The sequence below is a fragment of the Centruroides sculpturatus genome, unplaced genomic scaffold, assembly GCF_000671375.1.
Source record: "Centruroides sculpturatus isolate CEXI.00-Female unplaced genomic scaffold, Cexi_2.0 scaffold50, whole genome shotgun sequence".
Taxonomy (NCBI): Eukaryota; Metazoa; Arthropoda; class Arachnida; order Scorpiones; family Buthidae; genus Centruroides; species Centruroides sculpturatus.
This window is the reverse complement of record NW_019384891.1, coordinates 126,422-146,673: the sequence shown is the minus strand read 5'-3', so window position 1 is coordinate 146,673 and position 20,252 is coordinate 126,422. Positions and strand designations below refer to the sequence as shown.

At 29.9% G+C, this 20,252-nt stretch overlaps 1 protein-coding gene across 1 annotated transcript in view; it reads left to right on the top strand.

Moving 5' to 3' along the window:
- The window catches only part of LOC111631229 (dymeclin-like), an 89,806-nt gene that overhangs the window by 29,152 nt on the left and 40,402 nt on the right, over positions 1-20,252 (top strand). Inside the window, 4 exon segments of the mRNA XM_023375428.1 lie at positions 525-652; positions 2,885-2,978; positions 12,009-12,131; positions 14,694-14,812. Coding sequence (XP_023231196.1) covers positions 525-652; positions 2,885-2,978; positions 12,009-12,131; positions 14,694-14,812 — 464 coding nt within the window.

Below are 20,252 nucleotides of genomic sequence, written 5' to 3'. Positions count from 1 at the left end.
CTCGCCCAGGAAGTAAGGCATCTGTGGAGGATGGAAAGGGTGCTTATTGTACCTGTTGTTCTCTCCTGTACAGGTGTGATACCACACACACTACACAAAAGCCTGGGAACATTACAATTGAATAGAAATACATACATCACACTACAGAAGGCCACTATATTGAATACATGCCACATTGTTAGGAAATTCCTGAATACTGACACTGACACTGACACACTTATTTAATTTTAGTTTTGTTTTGGTTGCTATGCCTTGACTCTGGTCCGGCATAGTACACAGCCACCGGTTTAACCGAGTATAACCCACTGAACCCAACATAATAATAATAATAATAATAATAATATTTTTTATAATGTATTCACTTTAAAGAAAGAATACACAATTGGACTATATTCATAATTTTCATTCTATTGTGTATTGTTTCATTAAATTTTGAGTTTATTATTAAAACATAAATTCTTTAATTAATGAAAATATTTTAAAAATAAAAAATGAACTGAATTAATATTTAATTTTTTTTATAGTTCAGTATTCACATGGCAAACATATAATGCACTTTTTATACTTCGTTGTATCATCAAATATTTTATTGAAACTATAACGGAGGAGCATGTTATTAAACAGTTTCAAGTTAAATCAAGTACGAATATTGGTAAAAGAATTTTCTACCACATATTATATATGTATATATTATTATATATTGCAATATATGTAAATATATTTCATTATTTCTAAATATTTTGGTTGGCTTTATTTTATTTTAAAAGTATGTTTTGTTTGAGTCTAGGCATTAATGATGTTTTAGTCTAATACATTTACAGGAAATTTTGTATTGGTGATTAATTATTTTTGTGATGTTACTCTAAAATTTATTATTTGATGTTAGCATCTAATAAACTAAATATATTTGTAGAGAATAATTAAATGCAGAAACAATTTTGATTTGAATATTTTTTGAAATACTTATCTTGAATAATTAAGGAAATTACTGTTTCAAGAGATCAATTAATATTAGATTGAAATTTAGATAACTTTTCTTCTTTGAGATTAGATTTGTACTTTTTTTTCTGTATATCTGATATTTTTAGCATTTCAGAATTCTTCAGATAATATAAAACTGAGGAAAGTCATAAAAACTGATTGTATGTTTCTGCCTACTTATAAATAAAAACCCATAGAATTTTTATAGTTCTTTAAAAAAATTCTTTAAAGATTTTCCTTTATGAACTGCTTAAAAATGAGTGCAACTTAGTCATTAATTTTAAATGGTAGGAAATGGTATTAGAAGATTCTGATTATAGGTGTTAAGAAATTTTGAGGTGGCTTATTCTTTAACTTTTTATAGATTAAATTTTTTAATAAAATGACCAACTGTGAGATTATTTTCTGACTAAATGTGTTTTTTGCTGGAATGGAGAGTTTAGGCGGGTAAGTTGAATTTACTATCGTCTGTACAGTATATAAATTAGGTACTGTAAGTCTAATACAGTACTGTAATTTTATACATTTCTTGTGAAAAAACATTTCTTATTCNTTTGGAAGAGTTAGCTGGTACAACATGTTTAGTTAAGCTGACATATTCCCTTTAAGAAGTAAATATATCAATTTTAAAATATTGAATTTCTAATGTATATAGATTATAAATAAAATTTTATAAAACATACATAACTCTCGTTAACCGTGCATATAAATAGCAAAATAAAAATAAATTTATTTAGTCTGCAATTTAAAAATAAGTTTATTTGTAATTATTATTCATGCAGTTAATATATAACAATTACATAAATAGTTTTTACTTAACTCCTTAAATAATACATTGTAAAAAATTATTTAAATTATTAAGATTATTTTTCATGCTTTCAGTATAATTAATTATAGTTTTGTAGATTTTTATTTTTGTTTCATTGAAAGAAAAATCAATCTTATAAAATATTTGATATTTTTAAAGCATGTAGATTATCTATAATGGAAATACTATACAGGGTGATTATAAAGTCTCAATCCATTATTGTGAAAATGGTGACAAAATCATTTGTATGCAGGTTGTGTGAAACATGCTGATCCAAGAAGAGAGAATTGCTGTTGTTTGTGCATATTTTAGTGGATTAACGTATACAGAAGTATAAACAAACTTCACCCAGAAATTCAGAAAGTTGTTCCTACCAGGACAAATATCAGACTATTGGTTACCAAATTCATATTATATTGAATGAAATGATTCAACATGTAGAAACTGTAATAATACAGAGTCTACATTATCAACTAGACAACTAAGCTGAGTGCTCACTGCATCATGACAACCTCCAAGTATGGGAGATCCTTCATTACAAACTCATAAAACATGTATGTGTGTCCAAGTGTTATATAAACTGAAGGAAGAGAAAGAGGACTATGCCACCCTCCAAGCAATGTGTCACAATCTCGAAGGCTATGGAACAGGAGGATTTGATGGTACTTCTCTGTACATTAATTCACTCCAACATGCCCAAACCATAGTGATTCTCTTTTCTTGGTCAGCATACTTCACATAATATGTAAATGATTTTGTTCCTATTTTCACAAAAATGGATCAAGATTATAATCACCCTGTATTTATTAAGAATTCTAGAGGAAAAATTTTTAATAATATTTATTAAATGAAAAAATTTATAGATTAGTTTACCAACTGATTTAGTTTAGAGATTGTAAAATAGTAAATGTTTGAAACATTTATATTTATAGCCAGTAATTTTATTCTATGGCTTTATAGGCATAAAAGAAAAAAATACCAATCAATTTAAAATTAATAATATCTGAGAATCTATCAATCTTTTTCATTTATTCTACATTTATTTTATAAATTTCATTCAATAAATAAATAAATAAAATTATTTTATTTTTTTAGAGGGAAAAGATGATGATGATGCTGATGATGGAGTTGAGCTGTTAGAAAGCTTTATAAATAGTCTTCTTGAAATTATAGTTGATGTCCCTGTTATGTATGTTGAGGTTTGATATGTTAATTATTATTAAGTTAGTATTTTGTATAATTATGAAAATTATTTCATAAAATAGAATGTAGTCTGGCTAACTTGAACTCCCTATAATTTAAATCTACTGTACAGTAATTCAAATTTCTCCCATGAATTTCCTCAGTTCATAATACTTGTAAGTATAGTTTACTTAACTTAAAAACAGTATGAGCTGGGCAAAAAATAGAATAAATGAGCAATTATTTATTGTAACATGTCACAATGTGGAGCTACAATTTTTAATCATCTTTTAATGTAAATTAATTTAAATATATGCTATCAATTTTAGTAGTGCATTGCCCCTGTACATCATACTTTTCCTGATAACATTTGAGTTATACTGGTTTAACCTTATTCTGGAGAAAATTTTTGAATTGAAATCACATGACCTCCAGTTCCTACTGGAAGTTCATATATAGTTAATTCAGTCCTCTGGCCACTAAGCTTTCAATATCTATTCTCAGCTTTCATCTATCTAATTCTGTTCTTAAGATTAACAAAGGACAGACAGACACTAGTGGGAATTTATACCTCCGTCATTTGAAAATTGCAGCTCAAAAATAAAAGTGGCATTCTTATTTTCAAAATCCTATTTTTGTCTTTATGATATGTGCTTTATACAGTCAAACTTGTCTATATCAGAACCTGTATATAGCAAAAACCTGTCCAATATGGAAACAGAAAGGAAAATCAGACTTTATAACAAAATTTGGTATTCTCTTCCATGCTTAATGGAAAGTTTTCAGTATTTTTAACAGCTGTCTTTACTTAACATAGATATATGATTTAATTATAACAATTGTGAAATTTAATACATTTCAGTAGAGCGTCGTTTATCCGAAGGTCGGTTATCCGAAGGAATTCCAGTCGACATATTTAAATTTTCGTCAGTGCTGTGGCGCTGTAATCTTTGGCTATATCTTCGGTTACTCAAATATTTTACGTTTTTGATACTAAATTAACTTCTGAAGTATAAATTTTTATTGTTTTTATATTTTTCAATATATTTATTTTGTACAAAATAAAAAAAATAATTTTTAACAATACAATAGTCTTCGTTAGGGTTAACATTGACGAAAATTCAACGCGAAGCGACACGCAACGGAGAAAAATTTCAACACGGGATAAATTAATATATTTTTTCGTACATAATTGGTATTCCGAAAAATAAGTTATCCGAACAACCCAGTCCCCAATTGATTCGGATAAATGACACTCTACTGTATTGCTAATGTGATATTGTATTATTTGTTTAGAAGCTTATTTAAACTTTTTACTTCACATTTTGTTTGAATAAAATCAAGTTGAAATGTCTGCAGATAAAATACATATCAGGCATATAATGCTATACAAACAGTAAAAAATACTTGTAGTGTGTATGGGAAAAATGCTCCTAAACTTGAATGTATCAAATGTAGTTTTGAAAGTTTCATTCAAGGAATTTTGAACTAAAGGATATAAAATGTATGGTTTACCCAAAAACTGTTGACAAAGAAAAATTGCAGGTAGAAATTGTTAAAAATAGACTAATAACAATTTGTGAACTTGCAACAAATCTTAATGTGTCACAGACAGGTATTATTGAAACACTTCATCCACTTGAAATGGTTGTAAAACATGATGCTTGTGTTCCACATGCATTAGGTGAAAAAAATGATCCATATTGAGTATAATTTTGTGTGGCTAAGATAGGCAGCTCTGAAGTTTAATTTTATTTTTAAATTAGTTACTCAATTTTACTTTTCTGGTTCTGTTATATATTAATATAATAGAGGGAAAGTATGGCAATCAGTTAAAATTGACCCTTCAAGATTTTAGGACTTGGGACCTTGAAACATTGAGAAATCCAAAAAAATTTGGGGTTTTTTTTTTTTCCTGTATGTATGGATGTGTGCGTGGAGGCATGATTTTGTTCACACTCTTTGAAGCATAATAACTCCTGTGCTTTATGTTGAAAATTTTTGAAATTTTGCAGGGAGGTTTGTGTATTAAATTATTAATTAGGGGGATTGATGCTATTAAGTTTGATGGTTAAAGGTTGACGGGGTGGGGGTATAAAGGGGGTTGTGTGTCATATCTTGAATAGGGTTGGACTTAATAGTGATTTTCCTTATTATTAGCATTTACAATTTTTTATAAAACCCATCCCTACCCTCAAAATTAAGCTTTGTCAACTTTGTTAACTATTATAGCAGTTTGATACTAAGAATAATTCTAGGAAGTTTTTTGTAGTAACTAGATTGCACTATTGTATTTTTAAACATATGTAGTTCACACATTATCTGTGACACTAAGACAATAAAAAAAAGAAACTATACAGGCAAATTTGACATATGGATATTCTATTCACAATTCTTCAGACTGGAGTGTAAGTACAGTGGACCCACTGTAATCCGGCACCCCCTATAATCCAACATGCCTATAACAGTACATACAAAGCACATTTATTACGGCAAATCTTTGTCAATGCATGCTTAAACATTTAATAAATTTACAAAAATATAAATACGACTTTTTTACAAAGGTAAAACCTTGCTTTAGTCCATCTTTTTGCCATTCACACCATCAACAATCCATAAAAATTCACAAAGTTTCGGAGGCGACCTTCCTTTTGAGGCTACTGCCTCTGCCAAAAAATGTAAAAACATGTAGAGCGTCCTCTGGTGTTATTGCCGCTATCATATCAATACATTTAAGTAAAAAATAATTAAGAAAAACACAGCAAAAATATGGACTAAACCAAGATTTTACCTTTGTAAAGAAGTCATATTTATATTTTTGTAAATTTATTAAATGTAAATAATCCCGGCCATGTTTTTTTTATTATTTTTCACTTAAATGTATTGATATGATAGTGGCAATAACACCAGAGGATGCTCTACCTGTTTTTACATTTTTGGCAGAGGCAGTAGCCTCTAAAGAAAGGTCGCCTCTGAAACTCAACATGTATTGTCTCAGTTTGATTATGAATGTGATCATGGGCATTCATATATTGCTGTTGCATCGTACAACATGTATCTACATGTGTTGCAATAGCTTCGCAAATCCAAAAGCAGAAGCACAAAACATTAACATTTAAAGAAAAAAGGGAGATTCTGGACTGCCTAAATCGCAATGAATCTTTTAGTAGCTTGGCAAGTGAATACAGCGTAGGACGTTCCACAGTTTGTGATATTAAAAAGAACCGTGAGAACATTCAAAAGTTTGTGTCAATCACTGACTGTGGGCCTGGCAAGAGGCAGACACTCAAGAAAGCTGAAATTCCAGAGGTTGAAGAGTCTTTGTACATGTGGTTTCTTCATGGGCCCATATTGGCCATGAAAGCAAAGTTTTTTACAAGGAGATAACAAAAAAAGACAACTTTGTAGCTAGCAAGGGATGGTTGGAATGCTTCAAAAGTGGTCATGGAATACATTTGATGACTGTAACAGGAGAAAAACTCTCTAATGATGCATCCTGCATAGAGCCATTTAAATTGAGATTTTTACGAAAAGTGAAAGATTTAGATTTTTGTCCTTCACAGGCATACAATGCAGATGAGTCAGGGCTTTTTTGGTGTGTAATACCTAGCAAAACATTTGTTTCACATAATAAGAAATCTGTACCTGGATGTAAGGTGAGCAAAGAACGTGTAACCATATTCCCTTGTGCTAATGCTTCAGGCACGCACAAGTTAAAGATGGTGGTCATTGGAAAATCAGAGAATCTGTGAGCATTCAAAAACATTGATTTATCTGTACACTATTATGGACAAAAAAGAGCATGGATGACAAAAGACATTTTTCAAAAAATGGTTTGATGAATGCTTCATGCCAGAAGTTGGGAAATGGTTGAAAGATCATAATCTACCTCAAAAGGCGTTACTGCTTCTTGATAATGCTCCCGATTCTGTCCAAAGAAGAACTAACAACAGAGGATAAATGTATTACTGTGATGTTTCTTCCACCAAACTGCTTTGCACTGATCCAACCAATGGATCAGCATATCATTCAGTTTGTCAAGCAAGACTACAAGAAAAAACTGCTGCTGATGGCCAAATCAAAAGACCAACCTATAGAAAAACATTAAAAGAATTAAACATGAAAGACTTAGTTTTCTCCCTTTGTCAATCTTGTAATGCATTGCTCCCATCAGTCATTACATTGTCATGGAAAAACTTATGGCCAGAAATTGTCACCACTCCTGGTACCGCTCTGCAAATCAGTGCTACTTCGGAAGTCATAGAGCAAGTTGCTACCAAAACGCAGATTAGTTCAGAAAATTTGGAAATCTGGTATTGTGGAATGGATGAAGAAGAAAGTGTGTTCCATCAAATGTCTGATGAGGAGATTGATTGTCAACCAAGTTTCTATTCCAATAATAAATCAAAGACAATGATGATGAAGTCATTGCAACTATTCCACAAGTGTCAGCTAAAGATGCGATTAATGCATTTGAGCTCAGTATGCAATGGGCTGAAGAGAATGGTGCATCATACAATGAATTTTTACTTCTGAGGAGACAAAGCCTTACTCTTGTGTTTAGCCAATGTAAAACAAAAGAAAATTGATGAACATTTGCATGCACCATAAATTTATTTGTTTATCCATTTTCAAATTAAAATCATACATAGTACGTACAATACAAGTCGTCATATTTTTTTTCCTCTATTGAATGATATATATTTTATTAAAAATGTAGACTGACATGAAAAAACCTTATCTTGTGAGTATTTAATCTTTATTATTTATTTTTTAATAAGAGAAACTTTTATTATTGTAAATAGTTTGTTCTTAGATTATTTTTAAAATCATTAATTAATTTTATATCTCTAATTTTAATAATTTATGGTTTTAACTGTTAATTTGTTGATAGAATTTGTTGTTGTTCTTGTCCACCAGAGTGTAGGTTGGAGTATTGTTTTAAACATTAATTACTTTAAGATGAATATAGTATATATACTGAATGGAGAGTAGATGTCATTAATGTCATTAACACTATAGCACTTGCAAAAAATAATAACTAAACATATTGATGTCAATCAATTACATACAGCATATGTAAATATTTCCAAGGTACTGTGCAGTACATACTATGTATGATCTTAATTTGAAAATGGATAAACAAATAAATTTATGGTGCATGCAAATATTCATTGATTTTCTTTTCTTTTACATTGCATTATTTCAATGTAAATATTAAAGTGTGTATTTCGTTAATTTTTTTATTCAGTAAACATATTAATTGCTTTTATTAGTTGTTTTCATTTTATGGCATTTCTTATCTATACTAATATTATAAAGAGGTAAAGTTTGTAAGTTTGGATGTAGGAGGTAATCTCCGAAACTACTCATCCGATTTCAAAAATTCTTTCACCAATATTTACAAAGGAACTTCAGGGTGGACATAGGCTGTATATTATTTCGTTAAACATTTATATAAATTAAAAGATATCATCTAGGATTAAGGCTTTTATGTCCAACAGATGGTGCTAACTCCACGAGTACGGCGACCTAAGTTTGCTTTTCTGTGAGAATGAACTAAAGCAGATCATCTTCTATCTATCTATATAAATAAAAATGTAATGTTCGTTTGTTCCTACTGATTCCTTTGAAATTTTGACACAACATTGCATTCGAATATGCACATGTTTTTATATAATATACGTGTCGAAATTCCCTCCCACTGGGATGGAGATGGACAGGATGAAGGCTTACCGTGAAGAACTTGGCTTCTATTATACTATTTAGATGTGGTTTTTTGCATTTTTAATTGCGTTTTAATAGGGCCAAGAGAATGTTAACTAAGAAGGGATTTTTCAAAAAATTCCTCCCACGGAGGAAGTGTTATACCAGTGATTCTCAAACTTTTTCGATCCACCGCCCCCTTTGTTCCATAAAGTTATACCCAACGCCCCCTAACCCATTTTCTCTGGTGTGAGAAAAGGATTGGAAATATTCTTAGGAAAACTTTTCTATAAATCTCACACTTTGTGCCCTTACTGTACATTGTTCTCATCATCTGGAAACCATTAAACGCAATGTTTCCTCTTATCAGCCCCAATTTTGCCTTTGGTCACCGTTCAATACCCTGCCTCTATCATAGATCTATTCATCGCGCCAGAAGGGGGTGTTATTGCTTACTTTGAGAAACGCTGAGCTAAAATAAAAGTCAATGTGTTAGAAATATTCAAGTTATGACCTTCAATAAAAAATAAAAAATATATAAAATGTCAAGATTTTATATATATTCCATCGAATTTTTATATATAGAATTTGTCTGCCGTCGCCCCTCTATATTTCCTTAACGCCCTCCCAATTCTCTTTGAGCCTTCTACTGCCCCCCTGAAAGCCTCCAGCGCCCACAAGGGGGCGTTATCGCCCACTTTGAGAAACGCTGTGTTATACATTTATAATAGATACATTTTTAGCCACAACATTGCGTAGCAGGGTCTGCTAGTTTAAGATAAACATAAAAAATTACACAACTGATATTAGCGTATAATTAATTAATTGCTGGATTTTTCATGCTATACTTAGACTGGTAATTAATTAAACAAATTAAATAATTTGGCATAATGATAAGTGATTAGCAGTTAGACTGCCATCTTGAATTAAATTTAATAAGATGGTGGCATTCTGTTACCATTATGCCAAATTACTTAATTTGTTTTTCAATTTGTAAATTACTTAATTATAATAAATTAGTTTTTGTTTAATTAGTTACTAACTGAAGTGTAACCTGAAAACTCAGGCAATTAAATATTCTTACTTCAGAAGCTGCAAATTTTTTTTTGTAATGTATAATATTCCATTCCAGTACTTTCAAATTATGGCCAGATTACTGAGGAGTTACGATATCTACTGCTCTTGGGAACTCTGTTAAGATTATTTAAATTTTGTTTAATTTGTCTTGTGAAAATGAAAGCAAACAAGTTGCATTTTTAACATTTTTTTTTTCTTCTGTTGAAAAGGCAAATATGTCATATGAACAGCAAAAGAAATATGTGATTGGTAAATGAATCTCACTGCTACACAGTGTTTGAGATTCATTTACCAATAATCTTTGAGACAAAAGCTTTTATATACATAATATATAATGTTTTTGGTGAGGGTGCTGAAGCAAAATCAACAGTTTGAAAATGGTTTGCTAAATTTACAGCAGATAATTTCAACCTTGAAGATATTCCAAGCTCAGAAAGACCGGTTGATATTGAAGATAAAATATTATTAGATTACACCCTCATTACACAATTTGAAAGATAGCAGATAGTGAAGTCATCAAACATTATCGTATTTTAACATCTAAAGAAGCTTGAATATGTGAATTGTTATTGGGCTGCAATTTGAAAAAATTGTGGACCTATAAATTCCCACTATCAAAGTAAGTGTGATCACAGATCCAAAATCTATAAAATGTTTATTTTATAGCTAATATTTCTGCAAAATAAATAGCCTATACTTTCTGTCAGAACATAAAACAAATATAACCAAAATTTAATCTGGATTGGACAAAAATTGCAGGAGTTATAAGGAATTCACACACAGACACACAGAGATGACAGCTTTTATACTAGTGTTTCTCAAATGGGATTCCAGGATCCCAGTTGTTTTTTTAACCCAGGAAATATCCCAGGAAATCCCGCAAATTTCTTAAAAATTTACTTTTTTTCTTATTTTGTGTTAAGGTTAAGAAATTTTGCAAATACAAAGCATAATTATCCCATTCACTGTCAGAATACATTTGTATTTATTAATTTTAAACCTACCTATTAGTTTTTTTTTTTTTAATTTTTGCTCGTTATGGCATGTCACAAATGGTCGATAATCAATACGTAGCTTATTTGTGGCAGGACTCTGAAAATTCTTTACTTGTCAGAACCTGTAATATATGGAATAATTGTGCTTATAATGTCTTAATTTTTAACCATGCCCAATAGCTTCAATAAATGCATAACGCCAGATTGTGCGAATTGGGCAAAGATACAAACGAGTATGAAGTCTGCAAGTATGAAGTTTTTCTTCATAAACCTGATTATTAAAGCCAAACGAAATTGCCGAATTATTGAGCTATAAGCTTGATGCCGCTATTAAAGCAGGTAGACAAATCAAAAATACTAGAGAGCAAAAGAAGTACTACAATCTCGAAAACGAACTCGAAATTTTCCAGGCTGTAGGTGAAAAAACACATAATATCTGTCTTCTCTTAAATGCATTAAACCTTTCCGATTCCAATTACATCAAATGAATCGGAAAGGACATTCTCTGTATAAGAATTAGAGTGAGTGATCGGAGTATTGATCATCTTTGCTTTTTAAAATCTTATAAAAGTTTTTAATATTTTGTATTATATTTTATTTAAAAAACAAAAATTACCTTCTATGTTATAAGTTTGATGTAAGTTCAATTTTTAATTTTTAACTCAATTCAAAGCATTTTTGTTGTTGTATGCAGTTTCTAGCAAAATTTAATAAATTTTTTTCTATTTGTGAAAATTTCTACATAATTCAAAGGTAATTTTTATTATATATCTTACACAGCATTATTAATATGATTTTGGATGATACAGAACTTTAAAATTACTTTAAAAAATGAATAATAATTATATCATTTAATTTCAAGATATTTTGTATACCTTAAAAATAATTAATTCTATCCCGGTATCCCGGGAAACAGTTCACTTTTATCCCGGAATCCCGGGACAAGCAAAAGACCGGGAAATAGGAAACTCTATTTTATACTATTAATAGGATTCAGATAAGAAACATTTGAAATATAAAATATAATCTGTATAATAATAATTGAAAGATTCAAAGTGATTTATTTTAAAATAGATTAAATTTCTGGTTCAGAAAAAACATGTTCTGTCCAGTTTACAGATGCTAGACTGAACTTAAAATCTTTTATTTACTGAAAACAAAAGTTTTAAATAAATTATCTTAAAATCTGAAATAATTATTAAAGTTGAATTTGAATATATCTTAGATTTTTAATCTTAAAATAATTTTTTTCTTTTCAGAAATATTACTTATGCTGTTACTGTTGAAGCTATAAATACGCTCTTAGTTATGTTATCCGTGCAAATGTTTTCTAAATCAACAACAAAATCTATAATTTATAAAACTATAATGCAAGGAAAATGGTAAGAATATCAGATTTTTATGAAATACTAAATTTTTAAAAATTAAGTAAACTTTACTTGTCCAAAAATTGTTAAATAAATACTTTTTTGTGTCAATAAAATAAATAAAATTTAATCAAATAAAACAGTTTTAGAATATTTTAAAAAGCTAAATAAATTAATTTATGTTAAATATTTTGACTATTTATTTACGAAAATTGAAAAAACAATTTTTAGTTTATAACAAAACAAGAGGTTTTCAATCTTCATATCAATGGCTGTATCCACATTCAAACTTTATGCAAATTGTAAGACAAAAAATGATGAATAATGTGCATTTAATTATTTATAGAGTTTAATGCTTTCTATACCAAATGACTCTTTCTTCATTACTATACTTTACAAAAAGAATATAAAACAGCAGATGTGATGCATTTTGAATGTATATTAGGAAATCACATTTGTGTATTCTATGCAGATTAATGTGTGTTTTTTTCTTTCAGATAATTTTTTCGTTTTTTGTCTCAACATGCTTTTACTATTTTGACATCAAAATTTTTTCTTTTCAATTTTCTCCCATTATTCTAGAATTTTATTGCTTTTATTGAATTGATGTCTTACTAATTATATTCTTCATATCACTTGACCTAGGTCTTGCATACCACTAGGAACTGGTAAAAGCCATGTAGGACATTTTATCAACACCATAATAAAAATAATAATAAATGACAAAATAAATTCAAGAAAGTTAAGTAGGAAGTATTTTAATTTTAAGCTTATATCATATAAAGAGCAAATTGCTGCAAAAGATGAAAAGAATAAATATTATGTTGGCAGTAACATTCTTTTCAGTGAATTTTCTGTTTTGCAAATTACAATTGTATTTTGATATTTTGAACTTTTCTGCTAGTGAAGAAGATTTATTACTGTTTAGAACAATCAGATAATGGAGATGAGAGAATTATTACATGGTAGCTACAAATAATATAGTTTCTAGTTATATTCTTACAAATATAATTTTGAAATTTTTTAAAAATACAAACAATTTTGCTGTTATTAGCAGCCATCATCTTGCTTTAATGACATTTGCTGTTGTTTGCATATTATTGTGCATTTTGCTATTTTCTTACTAAGAAATAGCAGTGGGAATCAAATTTAATATGTAAAAATAAATTGTTTTTACATTCTGCTGCTGTTAGCAAGTCTGTCTGAACTAGTGCTGAGCAATAGAAATTTTTGTACATGGATACAAAAGATAATTTTGGTAATGCAGTGTTCAGTTTGGATCACAGTTAGAGAGACACTTATTGAGAATGTGTTGGTTGGATCATTGTTCTCACAAGGAAAAAAGTATACTGTTCTACTTAATTCTGTATGCCATGTTGTCACATGTTCCTAGGTTGTTTCACATTATGTAATTTGTTTTGCAGCAAGATTTCTGTTGAAAAACTCAAAAGCAAAAATTGTTTGAATATAATTAATAGGATTCGATAAAAATACTACTATTAATTCCTTATTTGTTACTTTCCATACATTAAAACAAGCTATTCAAAAATCCAAAGACAAATTTTACTATGAAATCAAAAAAAAAAAAAAAAAAAAAATAGTCCCACATGCATAGTTTTAAATATTGCTGGAAAAGTTAAGCAACTCGTTGCTGAATTTTTTAAACAGGCAACAGTAATCTGAATTAAACTTGGCATTTTTCATAGCAAATAAGAGCTGTATGATCAACTTACCATTCCCTTCTGTCATTGGATATTACAGATTTTCAAATTAATTTCTGTTTAATTTTTTCAAAGTATTTTAACACTTATTATTATTGGGCTGCAATGTAAAAAAATTTCCCACAAAAGTTCCCACAAAAGAAATTTCTATAAGTTTATTTATCCATTCGTCTGTATTTCCTTAATCTCAAGAACGGTGTTTGATAAATGAAATTCAAGACCAGATGGTCTTGAATTGGAAAGCTTGGAAACAGGAGGCACCAATTAACTATATATGAACTTCCAATGCAAACCAGAAGTCACATTATTTCAATTTAATAAATTTTTTCCTGAAAGGAGTTAGATGACTAACACAACTCCATTGCTAACAGTAAAGTATGATGTACAGGGGCAAGACTCTACAGTACTAAGTTGAGGGTGGAGAGCATATATTTTAAATTAAATAAATTAAAAATATGATTAAAAATTGCAGCTGATTTGTATCTTTCACATACGAAGTTTAAATTTACTTTTAGTATTCCTCATTTTTGTTTCACTTGATTTATAATTGCAATTACAATGAAGTGTAATAGAAAAACAATGTTTTAATGTTTGAAATAGTATTTTATAAATTAAATACCAGTGTTGTACTTTCAATGGTCACTCTGAAGGTGCACAATAATATAACATTTTAGTACTATAATAATGAAATGTGTTTTTGAATTCCTTATAATTTATTCTATATATTCTTGCTAATCTGTTACTGTGTGATATTTTTATGTGATTGAATTATCACAAATTTATTATTATTTTATATTGAATAAAATGTGTGTAAAAATATTTCAAAAATTATTTAGTAATTTATTTTTTCCTTTAGTGCCATTCATGCATTTTTAGTAATAAAGGTTTTATTACAACATTATTATCAACAGCAGAAATGCCCACCCAATTTTCATTCCACTTCAAGTAGTGGAAGCATTATTCTTGGCTTGGCATGTAAGTTATTAATTTTAAGATATTAATTTACTGTAATAAAATATTTATTTTAGATGATTTTATTGTTTTCATGCTAAAATCATAATTTCTTTTATTTCCTTAATGTTTCAAAAACATTAAAGAATAAAACTAATATTTATCTGTGAGAGATCTAGCCTGGGGTACAGGGTAGTTTATTACTCCTGTATCACTTAGTAGGCATCTGTTCCGTGAGAATAGTTCTCAAAGTTTTGGATTGAGAGATCCGATCTTAAATCCTTTCTAGGAGGGCTGTGAATATTTAAAACGATCTGGACTGTGAAGTCTAGATTTTTGTCAGGGACCTAACACCAGTTAATCAGTTATTTTACACGCGGATTAACATGCGTGTGATTTGATTCAGACAAAGATAAGACATGACTTTAACAATGAATAAAGAAAAATTTAATAATAAACTAAAATAAACAAATCATACAAAAATGGAAATAGTTAAATAGTCAAAGACAATCGATTCAGACAACGAATAAATCAAAATATACGCACCGAGAGAGAGAGCTCACAAATTCATGAAAACATACAACCTCTTAGTTGACTTTATCTTCTTCTTGATTCGTCGATTTTACTTTGTTTTCTCAGTTCTCTGACTTCTGTTCATGAAGAGGTCTTAAGGCACAAAATAAAATATCTTCCGTAATAAGTTTAGTTAGAAATATCTTCCGTATTTCTAACTAAACTTAGCTTTAACATGGAGAAATTATGTCTATGGACATTGGCTTTCTGCATACGATACTACTACTAACTAAGGGCGTTGGCCTTAGGAGCATTGAATGGACTACGTCTTTCCTTCGTGGGATCTTCTGGCATACTCCTAACTAAGGACATTGGCCTTAGGGAGACAATATGAGAACTTCTTTCCACTATGAGATTCCCCGACGTACTCCTCGAATCATGCAGATCTTTGCCTATATCTCATGATTTGTGACCAATCAGCTTATTTGTCTTTACTCACGTGAACGGATGAAAAGGGGAATTATTGAGAGGTCGGCAATTCCCAGGGTGGTGAGATTTGTAACAGATAAGTGGAAAACAAAAGATGCTTCAGTTTCCATTAAAGGAAGTGGCTCTTTTATCAGTTTTCCCACGTTAGAAAAACAATATTTTCACACCAAAATGAAATAATATTTTACTTTAAAAATTTAACGTTATATTTAAATTATACTTAGACCCAGGGGCTATTTGGATCTCACATCTCCTAAAAATTAATATATAATGAACAAGAAACAAATCATATTTTTTATGCTTTTTTTTTCTCTGATTTGTTTTTAAAAGGTTGAATCTGCTTACGTAAATATCAAATTACTATAATTCTACATTATATAATCAAATTTAACACACAAATATTTTCATTTTTAAGATACCATCAAATGGATTCAGATTCGGTTTAGAAGTTTTAACTTTTACATAAAGATACAGAATAACAGTTTTTAGATATTGAATATGTATATTAAAATACGATATTTGTAATGTAGGTTACATATTTAACTATTTATAATTTGCATTCTCGAGAAAATTTCAATTAAAGTTTTTGTAGAACTAATAATAATTGCAGAAGCACCATTTCTGTGCTCAGTGTGGCTTGATTAGTTAATTAACCCCTTAAGGCATTGCATGAAGAGCATTACTATATGGATTTAAAGTTACAATAAATTAAATTAATATATAATTATATATACAGTACCTAATTTGTATATAATTAATATATAATTATATGTACAGTACCTAATTTATATATAATACTGTACAGACGATAGTAAACTCAATTTACCCGCCTAAATTCTCCGTAGAGTGGCGCTGGACGGCGGAAAGTAGTTCAGCTGCCCGATGACGTTTTATCGAATTATAGGAGTTTTTTACCAGGTTTGTACGGATACAGTCGCAATTTTTTCGCCGTCTTATAGGAATCGTAATTATAGGAACCCATGTTGTAGGGGGGTCTACTGTTGTTGTAAGTATCAATTCCAACACTTTAAACCCAAAAACAGAGAAAGATGATGAAGCTTACATATTTCTTACAGTCAGCAAACACAAATATATATAGAGAAGCAATGATCTGCTTGTATTAGTTGTTGTGCTAAGAAGCAGAGGTAGCACTATGAATTAAACAATTTGTGCCCTGTAAAGGATTCCATAATTATTAAGGTAAGTAGTCAGCTGTCTTAATATATAAGGCTTTTGCTTTAATATAGAGTGGACACTCCTTATCTAGTGTGTTATGTTCATGTTTATCTAGGCCAGTCCTCAAACAATTAGCACATTTAGGCTTTTCACTTTTTTTGTACATGTCTTAAACAAATGATCGTCACCACAATGGCTACAAACTTTCTTCGGTGATGGGCAACTTGCTGCCAAATGTCCAAAAGCAAGACATTTGTAGCACTGTCGTACAGGAAAAAATCATAAACATTACATGTTTTCCACTGAACATAAAGATATCTTTGTTTTTTAGTCATTGCCCTAAACTCCGGTGACATCGCTAACACCCATAATAAAAACTCGTCATTTCTCTGTTTGGTTGAAAATTGAATGTTTAAAACCTTTTTAAACTCCTCCATTGTGTACTTCTGTAAAAAAATGTTCTGTTCAAGCAGGTATTCTAGTAGGTCCTCTTTGGTAACTGAGTTGGGGACTGAAGTCACTTTCATAAGAGGAAGACACCATCTTGCGTTTCGTGCCTTTAATCCTTCTATTTTGTCTAATTGTTCCTGAAAGTATTCAGCCTCCTCTCTGATAGAAAAATCAACAGCAATTCCACCCTTGTTAATCTTACGAATACGCTTGACAGGCATTTTATGCAATCTTTGATCAAAAGAATTAGTGAGCAGTGTCTTAGTCTCTTCCAATGTGCTCTCTTTATTATCATTGTAAACTAGAACAGTGTACGTTGGTAACGAGGATTCCTTTTCAGACTGTGTATTCTTCAAAGAATTAAGATTGCGTTGTAAAATATCTCTATATGTCAGAGCAGTAGTCCCTTGAGAACCTTCCACCCCTAAAAGTGGAGGTTTTTCTAAGTCACAAATAGTCTATTTCACTTCCTGAATAGCCTCTAAATTTTTGTCACTCTGAGCAACAAACAGCTGTTTGACATCCTCTTTCATTGCCAACAAATCAAATTTCTGAAGCAGGAAATCTGATATGGTATTTTTCCTAATTACCTCTTCGGCACTCTTCACTAAGGTAATAAATTTATCTGTAATAAATCTAATATGTTCCTCAGAATCCAATCGCCCTTTTGGGTTATTACGGAAATATCTCTTTAAATCCTGAATGGCTTCCTTAGATTCTCCAGAAATTCTTCAATAGCCATCACTGAGTATAATAACTTTTAAAATTAATAATTTCCAAAAAATTAATAATACGAAGAAAGAACATATGACTTCCGGTAAAAATTCTGGAATTTTCTATGGTAAACATCATTGACCGTTCCATCTCATGGGATCAAATGAACAAAAATGCCATCCAGTGACGAAGTAGTTTCCACTAAACCGTTGCCAGGAAAAGAGGTATGACCTTGTCCTACCTCTGGCTACCCGCAAAGGATTTGNGACCTTCAATAAAAAATAAAAAATATATAAAATGTCAAGATTTTATATATATTCCATCGAATTTTTATATATAGAATTTGTCTGCCGTCGCCCCTCTATATTTCCTTAACGCCCTCCCAATTCTCTTTGAGCCTTCTACTGCCCCCCTGAAAGCCTCCAGCGCCCACAAGGGGGCGTTATCGCCCACTTTGAGAAACGCTGTGTTATACATTTATAATAGATACATTTTTAGCCACAACATTGCGTAGCAGGGTCTGCTAGTTTAAGATAAACATAAAAAATTACACAACTGATATTAGCGTATAATTAATTAATTGCTGGATTTTTCATGCTATACTTAGACTGGTAATTAATTAAACAAATTAAATAATTTGGCATAATGATAAGTGATTAGCAGTTAGACTGCCATCTTGAATTAAATTTAATAAGATGGTGGCATTCTGTTACCATTATGCCAAATTACTTAATTTGTTTTTCAATTTGTAAATTACTTAATTATAATAAATTAGTTTTTGTTTAATTAGTTACTAACTGAAGTGTAACCTGAAAACTCAGGCAATTAAATATTCTTACTTCAGAAGCTGCAAATTTTTTTTTGTAATGTATAATATTCCATTCCAGTACTTTCAAATTATGGCCAGATTACTGAGGAGTTACGATATCTACTGCTCTTGGGAACTCTGTTAAGATTATTTAAATTTTGTTTAATTTGTCTTGTGAAAATGAAAGCAAACAAGTTGCATTTTTAACATTTTTTTTTTCTTCTGTTGAAAAGGCAAATATGTCATATGAACAGCAAAAGAAATATGTGATTGGTAAATGAATCTCACTGCTACACAGTGTTTGAGATTCATTTACCAATAATCTTTGAGACAAAAGCTTTTATATACATAATATATAATGTTTTTGGTGAGGGTGCTGAAGCAAAATCAACAGTTTGAAAATGGTTTGCTAAATTTACAGCAGATAATTTCAACCTTGAAGATATTCCAAGCTCAGAAAGACCGGTTGATATTGAAGATAAAATATTATTAGATTACACCCTCATTACACAATTTGAAAGATAGCAGATAGTGAAGTCATCAAACATTATCGTATTTTAACATCTAAAGAAGCTTGAATATGTGAATTGTTATTGGGCTGCAATTTGAAAAAATTGTGGACCTATAAATTCCCACTATCAAAGTAAGTGTGATCACAGATCCAAAATCTATAAAATGTTTATTTTATAGCTAATATTTCTGCAAAATAAATAGCCTATACTTTCTGTCAGAACATAAAACAAATATAACCAAAATTTAATCTGGATTGGACAAAAATTGCAGGAGTTATAAGGAATTCACACACAGACACACAGAGATGACAGCTTTTATACTAGTGTTTCTCAAATGGGATTCCAGGATCCCAGTTGTTTTTTTAACCCAGGAAATATCCCAGGAAATCCCGCAAATTTCTTAAAAATTTACTTTTTTTCTTATTTTGTGTTAAGGTTAAGAAATTTTGCAAATACAAAGCATAATTATCCCATTCACTGTCAGAATACATTTGTATTTATTAATTTTAAACCTACCTATTAGTTTTTTTTTTTTTAATTTTTGCTCGTTATGGCATGTCACAAATGGTCGATAATCAATACGTAGCTTATTTGTGGCAGGACTCTGAAAATTCTTTACTTGTCAGAACCTGTAATATATGGAATAATTGTGCTTATAATGTCTTAATTTTTAACCATGCCCAATAGCTTCAATAAATGCATAACGCCAGATTGTGCGAATTGGGCAAAGATACAAACGAGTATGAAGTCTGCAAGTATGAAGTTTTTCTTCATAAACCTGATTATTAAAGCCAAACGAATT